General features: G+C 44.2%; 1 protein-coding gene across 1 annotated transcript; it reads right to left on the bottom strand.

Annotated features, from left to right (window-relative positions):
- Positions 1–9,227: 9,227 nt before the first annotated feature.
- LOC5571743 lies at positions 9,228–13,287 on the bottom strand. The gene is made up of 7 exons (XM_021839308.1): positions 12,862–13,287; positions 12,650–12,801; positions 11,568–12,591; positions 11,356–11,507; positions 11,081–11,297; positions 10,558–11,024; positions 9,228–10,503 (listed from the first exon to the last, which is right to left on the bottom strand). The coding sequence occupies exons 1-7, from the start codon at positions 13,156–13,158 to the stop codon at positions 9,342–9,344; spliced, it is 3,471 nt and encodes a 1,156-aa protein (XP_021695000.1). The 5' UTR covers positions 13,159–13,287; the 3' UTR covers positions 9,228–9,341.
- Positions 13,288–13,669: the final 382 nt, after the last annotated feature.

Below are 13,669 nucleotides of genomic sequence, written 5' to 3'. Positions count from 1 at the left end.
GCTCTGTCCGTGCGCACGCGCTTTCTGCAGAGCTGTCAAACAGACTTTTGTGCCTTTCTTCTTTCGCTCTCCTTCAACTCAACAACTCAGCACGATCCACCTCCTGGTGGATTGGTGAGCTGTCTGGTTGTTGCAGATGAACAATCATCGTGTAGCGCGACATCATCATTGACACTAAGCTTGCAACTCACCAGAAAATCGTGGTACAATTAACAACGGCCCTATAGGCCTTTTCATGTGACAGGTCCGTCTATGCATTTGTTTACATCGGTGGAGGACCGATGCATACACGAGGCTGTCATTTTCATAGAAGAACTGTCAAAGAGCTTCCCGATCAGCTGTTTTGGAACGTCATGTGAATAGGCCTATGGTGTATTCGACAAAGTTTCCAGTCATAATTAGCGACATCTATTGGGAAGCATCCATTAATTATGTCACGTAAAAATATACACGGAGAAATATTTTTACCTTATTTTTGAGTTTACTTTACCCAAAATTAAGTATATCGATTATAGTGTCAACCCAAAATCTCTCGGTTTTCTCTTTCTCCCACACGAATGTTGTCAAAAATAGAGAGAGCTGCATCTATCCAATGGGGGTACATTGGCCCAATAAGCTAAATTTGGGTAAATGCAACTTTTCTTATGTTTGGGTCGAAAGAACTCAATTTTGCGTTAAATCAACCCAAAATTGAGTATATTTTTCTAATGGAATTAAAGCCAAACTACCTATTGGGGACCTTGGAAATTTAGCCAAAATTGAGCTATTGGGCTCAACTACGGAACTGCTTTGAAACAACCCAAAATTGAGTTGAATTCCATTTCCGTGTACGCTTTGTGAATGACACACTCGAGTTTTTCTGCCATGCGGTATTTTCCGAGTTTTCCCGAATAGTATTTTCGTGTTTCCACGCGAATCCGCTGCGTACCTGTCCGCTTCTTCTAACGAAAAACGGTGTAATCCGGTCGGAAATAGCGGTGAAAAGTGACGGTTGTTCGAAGTGCAGTTTTTTTCGTTCGCATTGCTGTTTGCTCCACCATCAGTAGCAAATCGGAAGAGCAATGGAGGCGCTAAACAAGTTTGTCCGGTTGAATAACCACAACTGGCAAACATGAAGTTTCGCATGAAGATGCTGCTTATGAGGGAAGAGTTGTGGTACGTGATCGAGACGCCAAAGCCAGAGTCGCGTCCTGTTCAATGGGTGAAGGACGACAAGAAGGCTCGTGCGACGATGGGTCTGTGTATCGACGAGAAACAGTACGGGTTGATCAAAACAGCAACAAATGCAAAGGACTTTTGGAATAACCTGAAGCAGTACCACGAGAAGATAACGATAACTTCCCGAGTCTCCCTGTTGAAGCGGTTATGTAGCATGAATCTGCTGGAAGATGGCGATGTCGAGTGTTATTTGTTAGAGGTGGAGGAACTTTTTGACCGTTTGACGCAAGCTGGGCAGGAGCTGAGTGATTCGCTGAAAGTGGCGATGATTTTGCGGAGTCTGTCAGATTCGTATTCTGGACTCGTTACTGCTCTCGAGAGTAGGCCGGACGCGAATCTAACGCTGGTGTTGGTCAAGTCGAAGCTTCTGGACGAGTTCGAACGTCGGAAGGAGCGGTCTGTGAAGAGTTCCAGTGAACATTCCGGTGAAGTGAAAGCGCTGAAAAGTTTCAGCAATCGAAATTGCTACAATTGGAGGTGTTTCTTCTGTAAAGAAAAGGGACATTTAAAGAGAGACTGTCCGGTTCTGCAAAGGCAGAAGGAAGAAGAAAGTGTGAAGAAGAAGAAGGAAAGCGAGTCGTCGGCTGCAAAGCAAGCTGCGGTCCAGGATAGAAGTGCCGTTTTGTTCTTGGCGAATGAAGATCGGCCGAGTGGCTGGATTGTTGACAACGGTGCTAGTGTGCATATGTGTAATGACAAGCGACATTTTGAGTCATTTGATGATAGCGATGCTTGTGACGTGATTCTTGCGGACGGAAAATCTGTGAAGTCAGCCGGAAGCGGAAGAGTGAAGATGATTGGCGTGAATGGCTGTGGAGGAACGGTTTATGTAACTCTGGAAAAGGTGCTGTACGCTCCGTCGCTGAAAAGTGGACTGTTGTCAGTGAAAATGCTCACGTCCAAGGATTTCGTGGTAGTGTTCCGGAAGAATGATTGTGACATTGTGAATGCGGCCGGCTTTGTGATTGCAAAGGGGGACCGGTATGTGCAGCCTGTACCAGTTGAGAACAGCCGAGTAAGCATTGAAAGCAGTTGGCAGCATGCGTCATGGGAAGTTTGAACATCGAGCGTCAACGGCTGTGAAAGCAAGACTGCAGGAGGAGATTGTTGAAGATTCATCGTGTGTGAGTGAGCTAGCGAAGCATGTGTTGGATGATCCGGATGACGGCAAAGAAGATCAATGTGAGCCCGAGCAGTTCTTTGATGCAAGTTGCTAGTAGTGTGAGGAACGAACAACGGATGAAGGCACGGTTAAGGAGGAGCAGCAAGTTTGTGCAGGTGTTCCTTGGAAGTCGTCGTCAAGCTATGTCGTGTGTGTAGCAAAGCAGGTGACGGATTGTTCCGAGAAAGTTACGAAGAGTACTGTAAGCGGTAGTTTGCAAAAGGGCGGGTAGTATTGGAACTGGAACGTGTGTAGCGGTCCTGCCGACCGAAGGAAGCATTCCCCTCCCCGTATTGAATAATTCGAAAGATCAATGATCACCGTTGATCTAAGAAAGAACCCTTTTATTTTTCGATGATGTTCCACGCAAGTTAGTGGATTACATCAGATGTGGGTTTTCACTAGGTTAACTAGGAACAAGCGATGTAAGCAGAAGAGAAGAACCTTACTGCTTGTTGCTCGTTAACGTGCTCCAATGCCGGAGAATGTTTTTGTTTTAATTTTGTTTGTGTGTCACCCGACAGCGCTGACTGAACGCCCCAACAAGGTCTCGGTCACATGGCTGCACTAACCGAGCCAGAGCGACGCTCGTTTTGGCTTTTCTCTTTTCTCTCTTTATTTTCAGATTGGGAGATTGAGTTCCCCGCCCCGAACGCTGGCGGTGAGGCCCTCAGTTCTGACGGTCCGTTACAGGAGGTGTGGCGTTCGGGTTAAACCTACTTTTCGTTTTCGACGAAAAAGTTCAGTGGACATTTTCTGCCAAATTGACGAGCAGGTCATTCCGGGTCGAGAGTGTTTGATAGTGATATAAGGTGGATAAAGTATATTTCGGGAAATTGGTGGAACCACCCACATACGCGATCAGAGTCGAGGGAAAAGTGAAAGTGCCTCCATCGATTCCTTAAGAACGATTCTAAGGGCGGAAAGTTAGTGAATTGTGACGACTTTTAGTGTGAACATCTATTAAACTTTCCTCATTAACGTACCCCCCAACGGTGGAGCTTAGCCTAGACGTAGTGCTTTAGTGTGTAGGGATTGTAGAATTAATAACATTGACTAGACTAGAAAGTGGCAAAATAAATCGAATTGTGCAGGAGAAGAAATTGAGTGTTCAGGTATTGTTGTTATCCGAAAACCAGTGCCGCGGGGGCTCGGACGCTACACGTGTAGAGTTGAAGGTAAACCCGTTTGTAAGGTTTGTTTGGGATCTTCAAAGGTTGAGGGCTAACCGTTGAGGAGGAGTGTTGGCAAATATGCAACGGTAGGTAGCCCTGAGTTCGACCAGTTTGCCGAACCCCCTTGTTTCGACCAATGCGCCGAAACCACTGGTGTGTTTTGACGTTTGTTTTCATTATGACGAAATATAAATCTCGATTACTTTTTCAAATCGACGTAAGTAACTTTCATACGGTTTTGAGAAAATTAATTAGGAAGAATCACAACCTATCTTCCAAAATTGTTTTAACATGAGTCACTTTTTTAACATTTTTTTACCGTGTACATCGCTCAAATTTTGCATACAATCAGTTCGCGTTCAAAAACTAGGTAGTTTCCATTATTTCCCACAAAAAAGTTATAACAAAATGTTAAGCCGTTTCATTCAGTTACTTTCGACGTTTTTGTACCAGTGTAAAATCGGCTCAAGTAGTGTTTTGTTTTGATTCGTGGTTAAGTCACTTTGTCTCCCCATACAACGGAGCGGTGAAAGTAGCGGTTGGGTTGCGAAAGTTGAAATTCTTACATTCGCCGTTTTGTAATTCCGGTATTAAACGTTCTAAAAGTGAAAAATCAAGTTGAGTATTAGCGGAACGTGTGGAATTTCGTCTGCGAAACACGTAGGATCGATAAAGTAAGTTTGTTCACTTTTCTGACTTGAGACTATTTGAATAAGTTTTCGAGAAATGTTTTACGCTTTGTGAATGACACACTCGAGTTTTTCTCCCCCGCGGTATTTTCCGAGTTTTCCCGAATAGTATTTTCGTGTTTCCACGCGAATCCGCTGCGTACCTGTCCGCTTCTTCTAACAAAGTTAAGCCGTTTTTAGTCATTTTGCACCATTTAAATTCAATTATAGATATTTTGAGTCATTGTAGGCCCTTTTTTATCCGATTTTAAGCCGTTTATGGTCATATTAAGTTTTTCAAAGCTATTTTAGGGCATTATATGGCACTTCAGGCCATTTAAAACCTTTTCATGCTGCTGTGAGTCATTTTGAGGACGTTTGAAGCCATTTTCAATAATTTTAAGCAGTTCCAAGCCGTTTTTAGTCTTTTTAATCCATTTTAAGTGAGTTTAAACCTGTTGTTACCCGATTTCAACCATTATAAACCATTTTAAGCCATTCTTAGCCCTTTTCCAAACGTTTTGAGCTATTATGTCAGATGTCTTGTACAATTATAGGTCTTTTTGAAGCCGTATTGAGTTTGTTTTTTTTTTGCTGATTTTAGTTATCTCAAACAGTGTTAAACCCTTTCAAGACAGTTGAAGCAATTGGGTCCTAAAATTTTTAATAAGATCTTGTTTTTATTTAACAACACGAAAGAGAATGTTACTTCAAGTACTTTAGCATTTTTTCCCGCTCAAATAACGGCTATATCATATTTAAACTTTAATTTAAAAATTGGGTCCATAAATGAACCTTGACACTTGAGATCATGTTTGACGTTCGCTTAGTCGACAAAAACACCACAGGGGTTTTAATTTTAACACTGCACTGTAAACCCGGCATTACCCTTTAAGGAGTAAAAAATGCCCCTTTTTCAATGATATATGAGCTGTCAAAATAACGGTTGCTCGAAAAGTTTCAAAAGAGGGTATTTTTTGCCCTCTTGTTAGTTTTGGACATTTACCCATTAAAGAGTAAAAAAAATACTTTCAAGAGTATTCGAATAGAGTCGCAACTTCGAATCAGTGAGATCCTAAAAGTTCCTCAAAACTATTTTAATTGCAATTTAACGGTAAGTATTTTCAATCCCTATCAATTAAAATAATCGAATGACCTTTGAAGAATATTTATATAAGATTTTTTTTCAGATTCAACCAATGCAGAACGGGTGAAAGAAGATGCGAGCTGGAACAAACGAAGACCTCGAAAAAATCATCCGATCTTCCAAGCTGTCCTGATTTCTTCAATGAGATGCCGGTTCAGCATTGCATGTTGGGGTTCAAAATTGTATTTCAAAATATAAATGTTGTATTTCAATTTAGTTTCATTAGTCTTCATTTATTTTTTAACAATATATATTTTATAAAGTTATTCAGAGAGAGAGAAAGTGGGCAAAATTTACCCATTTTATTGTTTTCTTCAAACCAAATAATGGGTAAAATTTACACCTTAATTTGACGTACAGGCGGTTTACCCATTAAAGAGTACAAGCACTGTACTCTTTTTATGAGTTAAACTAGTTTCTCTCAAAGAGGGTACTTTTTTACCCTTTAAAGGGTACTTTAGTCTTACAGTGTGCACGGTGGTTTATGAATACCCTTTAAAGGGTAAAAAACTACCCTTTTTAATAAAGCTTTAAGCTCTGTCAAAAAACGGGTAAATTCAAAAATGTAAAATGGGTAAATAAATACCCGTTTTAGTAAAGCAATTGTAGTTTAAAAATGGGTATTTTTAAACCCATTTATGGGTGAAAATATAGTTGGCAATCATTTCGTAATCACTGAGTGCAGCTGTGCGCAGTTCTGAAGTCTTAACATTAATGAAAAATATTTCTATAGGTTTAACGCCCTTTTTGTTCAATTTATAACCCGATGGAAAAGTACAAAGAAGCGGTAAGTTGGCAACTCTAATACCATTATTCACATGAACTGATAATAATCCCGAAATATTTGGAATTTCCAGGTTGTCTTGTTCCTGCCACAGACATTTTTGATGCCAACGACAGCCATAATAGAGGACCGATTTGTTGTAGGAAAAATATAAAAATGAACATAATGTATCTTTATAGTGAATGTAAGTCAACAAAACAATAAATGCCTGACTATAAACATTTTTCATTCGTAACATTAATTCCAAACTTATGATATGTTTTGAGCTTATAATTATCGATAAAAACCATTCGAAAATGGGTAAATTTTTACCCTTTTTGTGCCGCGAGCGAGATTTACAAAACGGGTAAAAAAATACCCATTCATTGACAGAAACCGCTTTTACCCTTTAAAGAGTAAACAGTGTTTACTCATTAAATGTGGAGAGGCACTTCTAGCGGAAATGGGTGAATTTTTACCCATTAAAGGGTATTCTCAAACTACCGTGTGGGGTTGTTCCTCTGACATTTCGGAAGGGACACGGAAAACAAAATACACCCAAAATTTGAGTTTAAGCCAAGGGGTGTGACAAACTCTAAAACAAACATAAAAATGATTTTTGGACTTAAACCAACGGAAAACATTAGAAAATAGAGTAAACATGTATTTTTGGCCTAAACTTAAGGGTTTGGCACTAAAATCGGGACAGGGCTTTAGGACCCTATTTCAAGCCGTTTCAAACCGTTTTAAGACATTTTAAATGTCAAGCCTTTTTAAAGTTACCTGTTGAAGTTTTGATATACCCCAGACAACCAAAATGTACGTATAACGAAATCACCCTGGAGGCTTGGCATGTGCAACATTTTACTTATAAGCAAGCATGGGAAACATTCACTCCAATATTGCATTTCTCTCGCTCACATCCACAAGCGGTCAAGAGCGAGATTGCCGTTTCTCCGACCAAGCTGAGTGTTTCAATTTCCAATGCGCTTTCTTCTTGTTCGCCGAACGACAAGTTAGACAAAAACGGCAACAGAATGATTCACTAACGACTCCTTGTGCCGAAGGCATCCGATTGCTGTAGCGAATGATTCTTAACATTCCGATTCCGTACGAGTGGCATTCGTTTTTGAAGAGCGTTCACTGACTGGTAATACACAAGGCGAAATGTTTCAGTGAACGCAAAATCTGTACATTTCGCAGGAAGCTTTCAGTGATCAAATGGCGAACGCGTTCTTTCGTGTCTCCAATTTAAGAGAGGATAGGTGCTCTCTCCGCTCCGTACACGGTCGTTTGCGAATACCCTTTAATGGGTAAAAATTCACCCATTTCCGCTAGAAGTGCCTCTCCACATTTAAAGAGTAAACACGGTTTACTCTTTAAAGGGTAAAAGCGGTTTCTGTCAATGGATGGGTATTTTTTTACCCTTTTTGTAAATCTCGCTCGCGGCACAAAAAGGGTAAAAATTTACCCATTTTGAGGACGGTCAATGGAGCTATTAAGAAAAATGATAATTTTGGGATTGTTTTCGTGTTACTTCTATAAGAAAGTTCCGTTAAACAATGTTTCTATGCAATTTATTCTAAAATATAAGTCTAATTCAGCAATTTTTTAAAATACATTCATATCCGCTGGGCAACTCTCGGAACAAATCTTGGTGCAGCCTAGAAGTGCAGAGAAACAGAATTAATTCCAATTATTGCAATAAATTTACAACATCATCACTTACCTTTCAAATTAAGTCTCCTGTGGGAAAAACAGAATAGTTTAAATCTTTTCAATTATAAATAATAACTGCTAATGCACACCATACACACATGCGGATTGACGAGTTGATTAATCATAACTATTTTTCACCCATTAATGGAAACGCTATTGTATTTTTAAAATGGGTAAATTTTTACCCCTCTCGAGATTTTAAATTCCCCCATTTTCTGACAGATCTGATCGCTATTCGACAATGGGTATTTTTTCACCCATTGAAGGGTATTCACAAACAACCGTGTATATCTTTTCATTTTCGGTTTATCTCAATCGTTTACGATTCGTCGGGATTGCGCTCACCCTAGTAGCGATCGGCAGTCATTGAACATTCGGTGGCAGCAGATACTTTGCAGATATTTTATCGGTAGCGTTCGGGTGAGTGTGTGAATTTTCCCATGCTTGCTTATAAGATGTCGCGAAAAGGCCTTCTACGTACAAAAGTGGAGGCGATATACGTGCATATATTGTCGCGCGCCCACCAAATCGGAACGCGCGTGTGGGACACGCGACGTGTGACTCGTTCCCGACTTAACTGTCATAATGACATGTGTGGCGCTGCATTCTTACGATGTTTATGAACACAGCGCACTATTCAAATATTAGTCGCGACGCTTGGAGATTGAGAAACATCCCCATTCTTCCAAAAAAACTACAAAGTTTATTCCAGATTTTTGCGCAAAATGTTCTTCTTCTTGGCATTAACGTCCTCACTGGGACAGAGCCTGCTTCTCAGCTTAGTGTTCTTATGAACACTTCCACAGTTATTAACTAAGAGCTTTCTTTGCCAAAGTTGCCATTTTCGCATTCGTATATCGTGTGGCAGGTATGATGATACTCTATGCCCAGGGAAGTCAAGGAAATTTCTATTACGAAAAGATCCTGGACCGACTGGGAATCGAACCCAGACACCTTCAGCATGGCTTTGCTTTGTAGCCGCGGACTCTAACCACTCGGCTTTCCTAGAGAAATATCTGAAAAAATCATTGAAGGTAATCCTTATATAATCGATGGAGTAATTCATTTTGGAGAAAATGTCAGGTCGGATTCTCTGAGGAACCTTTATGAGAGCTCTTGTGTCCTGTTTGGTATCTGTTTGTTTTCTTGGCTTCTTTCCGGACTCTTTTCAGACATATGGTCTCTGAAGTCGTTATTTTTTAAATTTTAAGAATCACACTAACCTATATGTCAGTGTAATATTTTTGATAGGAGTTAATTTGGCTCGCGGAGCCAATTAATCTCTCAGAGCAAATTCTCAGTTTTGCTCCCGTTTCTGCTCTCGAAAGAGACTCCTTGGACTGTCGGTAGTTTTAGCAAATGAAATCTCTTTTCGCCATGTGCTCAAAACTTTTAAAGTAAACTGCAAACGGTGCAATACAATACAAAGTTATAAAACTTCAAACTTCTGACGAAATTCTTACTACCGCAAATCAATACAGACCAAGATTTACTCATCCTGCGTATCGGTGTCCAAAAGTTTATTAATGTTGCAAATATCCCTTGTGCTCCATGGTTCCAGTGGATCCGGTGGCGAGGTCCCTCCCGTTTCCTGGTCCATAAGCTGCCGATGACGAACTCCACCTCCACCCGTCGGCGCCGACTTCATCCGTTTGTCCTTCTTGCCGGATACGCTCTCGTTGGACGTATCCGGCGACACCTTGTTGTTCCGACCTCGGCCCATACCTTGCCGCTTCCTGTGCGGATGTTTCTTGCTGCTCTCGGTCGAGTTGCTGTCCCGCTCCAAGGAAGCCCGGCCGCGATGGTGCAGCTCTTCCATTCGGCGGTGCACTTCCTCCACCGTCACACCCTCGTCTTCCTCCTCCTCCCTCGCTTCCTCGTCCACGTCTTGCTTGAAATCTTCGGCACTGTACTCGTAGGCCGTGTTCAGCGCTCCAAAGTCCTCCGGATGGGTCCGGGTCAGGTTCTTGTCATCCCAAGCGATCGTGAACAGCGGATGCTGGTCGGTTTTCTTCTTCCTGGAAGTGGTTCTCGAGACGGCTGACTTGGCGCGTCGTATCAGGGAGATCTTGCCCAGGACCGGCTTTTCGGCCGCTTCGCTGTCGGTGTCCTCCAGGGCCTCCAGTGTTTTGAGAAACTCGCGTTCCTTCACCGGATCGACCACGTCCTTCGCCTCCAGGAAGGGATTTAACTGACCCAAGGTCTGCTGTTGTTGTTGCTTCTGTTCCTCCTGCCGGAGCTGGTTCTGCTTGGTCAGGTTGATCTCGTGCACGTGATCCAGGGTGGACGCATCATTCGCGAGGGTCTTGCAGCTCTGCACGTAATGGTCGTCCACCGAGGGCGACTCCGAGATGATGACCAGCTCCCGCAGGGGATCCTTGTAGTCCTTCATCGGGGGGAAATCGTCGTAGGCCGGCGGAGCACTAACCACGGACTGCCGTTTGACCAGCGGCGGTTGAGGAGGAATCTCCGGGATCGGTTGCGCTGCGGGTGCCGTTTGGGGCTTGACGGCGATCGTCGCCGGTTTGGAGGGGTCGATTGTGGGCGGTCCGGTCGGTTCGCTACTTACCATGACGATGTCCTGCGTGAAGGACATCACATCGATAGCATTGGTGATGGCGAAGGGGTCCTCCTCTTCGTAGATCTTTTTCCTGAAAGGAAATCAACAAGCATTAGATGATCGAGGTTTAGCTAGATCAACTCACTTCTTGGAGATCTTGGCCGGAGAAGTGATCGACGATCGTCCCCACATGATCCTCCGCAGCTCCTCGCCGGTCATGTTACGCTTCTTCAGCTCGTTCAACGTGACACGCAGAACGCTCTTCCAGTTACTTACCGCTCCCTTGCGCTGCCTGGCACGGGTCTTACTCTTGCTCTTGATGACCATGACTCCACGGATCTCGTACCTCGGATCATCCGACGGTCCCAACCCGATCGAGTACTCCTCCAGGTACTTTTTGGCGTCCTCCTGCTTGACCGCCCGCTCCAGGTTGACCACGATCTTGGCCCACTGTTTCATGCCTTCCTTTTCAGCTTGCTCAATGACGTACGCGTAGGTGTTGCCCATCATAGCGATCAACATGTTCAACAACAGGATCGGCACGAAGATCATGAATATGATAAACACGGTTTTCGCCAGGTTCGGGTAGGTCGTAAGATTCAAGTCGGCGTACTGCAGGGGTAGATTCGGTTACTCATGGGGTCCATGGAACTGATGTGAAAACTTACATCGTAATCGCCGAGGGTTGTCTGGAACAGGCCCATCCAAGTGCCGAAGTAGCTCCCAAATGGAGAATCCTCCGCTTCCGGATGACCTTTGTACAGGAAGTAGAACGCCTGGGAAAATCCGAACAGAACGATCATGTAGATGATGCCGAAGGTGAACATGTCACCCGTGATCATAGAGAAGATCATGGTGACGAAGGGACCTGTTAAGCCGATGGCGCTGTATAAGGTTGGAAGAATGAGTGAGGTTTATTACGGGCGTTGAGAAGAAAGCTTACCCAGCAAAGAACATCAGCAGGAACCATGATCCTGGGACTGCGAACAACAGAATGGCCTCCTCGTGTTCAACGTCACCCATCATTCGGAACGGGATGCAAGCCAAGATCATCAGATTGGAGATCAGGAAGATAGCTTTCGCCGGAGCATTTCCCTACAATTGGAAGAACTTTCAATAAATTAAGGAATGAATTGACCTACAATCGATCGTTACAAGTGACTTTATAAACGAGATCAATCCCTGATTCTTGATCTCATCACCCTGTTGAAGAACCACGTAGCTCAGTACTCCCATCACGGTTGCGATCTCGAATCCATACCGGAACCAGGTCGTCAAATCAATGTCCTCATCATCATCGACACCGTCCGGAGCAGCTGTACCCACTCCATCTCCTCCATCGCTTCCCTCTTCACTCTCCTCCTTGAAAACTCGCACCGGTCTCAAGTAGACCGAGCACGACAAGCAGAACAGATGCAGAGCGAGGATCAGCAGTCGCTTGATGAACTGGTTCCGAGCGAACGTCTTCCACTTCTCGTCCAGCAGACGTTCCACGATGCCACCGTCCAGCATGTTCAAATGCTCTTCCTTGGTTCCGTTGAGGATGATAAACAGCGCCGAATTCCAATTGGTAGTTCCGTCGGGCATCAACGTGTCCAATGCGTTCAACGGATATCCGGAACAGGTGATGTTACTGTACCGCCAAAACTCCCTCGCCGACAACTCCAACATCTCACGGAACACTTCATCACGACCCAATCGACAGGCCAAGGTCAACGGCGTGAGTCCGGACTCATTGACGATCCCATTTTTACAGGGAAGCTTCGGATGACGAAGGGCATACCCGAACATATCCAGCTTATCGCAGACGACGACCATGTGCAGAATCATGTTCCCGAAGCTGTCCTGCGCGTTCGGATCCGCCCCGCATTCCAGCAGCAGGTTATAGACGGACTCATTGGCGCAGCAGGCGGCCCACGCCAGCGGATACTCGCCCAAGTAGGCCAACCCCTCGTAGTCGGTGTTCTTGGCCGGCTTCAAGCCCTGCTGATCCCGTGGAAGGAAGAACCGTCCGATGGCGCGCTGGGACACGTCCGCTCCGGCATCGATCAGATCGCCCACCAACTCGTTGTTGCTGTACGCGATCGCCAAGTGGAGTGCACTAGCGCCCAGGTACTCCTCGCCTTCCATCACGTCGATCGACAGCTCGGGGAACACGCGCAGCAGGATGCGGGCCAACCTGAGGATCAGTTGAACAAGGTAAGTGGTCTTCAAGTTTTTATGATAGGTGATCTTACTTCGTGTGAATCTTCGTATCGCAGATGATCAACACGTGCAGCAAACTCTCGCCCAGCAATCCACGATACTGCATCTGCCAGCAGGCCTTATGATCGACCCATTTGCCCAAAGGATCATGCGGAGACAACGACGCCTCAATCGGGATGACGACCTTGAACATACACAACAGAAAATCAATACAACTCCCTCGTTACATAACAAACAACTCCACCTCATGATTATCCATGTACTTCCACCGTAGATACTCGGCCCTATTGATGATCTGTCCGCGGCCATTGTTGTACATAAAAACTCCAAACTGCTCCCGAATCAACTGCTCCACGGCCTTCTGCCCTCCGACCTGGAACGCATCGATCAAATCTCCACCCCGTTTGTAATTAGCCATCTTATACAGCAAGCACTGATTAGAAGCATTGGCCGACTGGGAAATCACTTGATCCAGGATAGCACCGCCCTGAGGAACCTTTCGCTTCTTGCGACACATACGCCGCCAGTCGAATTGGACCATCGTGGACGGCTCCCGGGCAGGAAGACTGCACTATCGGACGAGCGACAAAAGAACGAACCACGGCAACTTGCAGCGAAACGCAGTGGAACCACCATTTGACTCGGCGATGGAAGTTGAACTGAAAAATCGAATCCGGATCAACAACGGCAGCCCTGGAGGGGACTTCCGTTGGCATGGAGCGCGCGATGATGGGTGCTAATGCGCATGGCAGAATTGGGGACAAAAACGACAGGGTATGAATCAATTGAACGGTCATAAATCTGTGAGTGATGAAAATTTCTTGAGGCTCAATTAAGTGTCACGCTTTACGGAGCCGTTTTTTTTTTAGTTTAAAACATTTAATCAACATTCGTTGGACGTTCCATGAGAACGGTTCTACCAGAATATTTTTTGGCTATTATTAATTGTATAGTGATCTAATCAGAACTGGTAGCTAGCTTCTTTTTCGAGACTTAACTATTTTCACCATTTCTTTCCCAATACTTTAATCGACAATTTCTTTACGAAAAAA

Source organism: Aedes aegypti, chromosome 1, assembly GCF_002204515.2.
Source record: "Aedes aegypti strain LVP_AGWG chromosome 1, AaegL5.0 Primary Assembly, whole genome shotgun sequence".
NCBI lineage: Eukaryota > Metazoa > Arthropoda > Insecta > Diptera > Culicidae > Aedes > Aedes aegypti.
The sequence above is the reverse complement of the archived record's forward strand: the minus strand, read 5'-3'. Positions and strand labels throughout refer to the sequence as shown.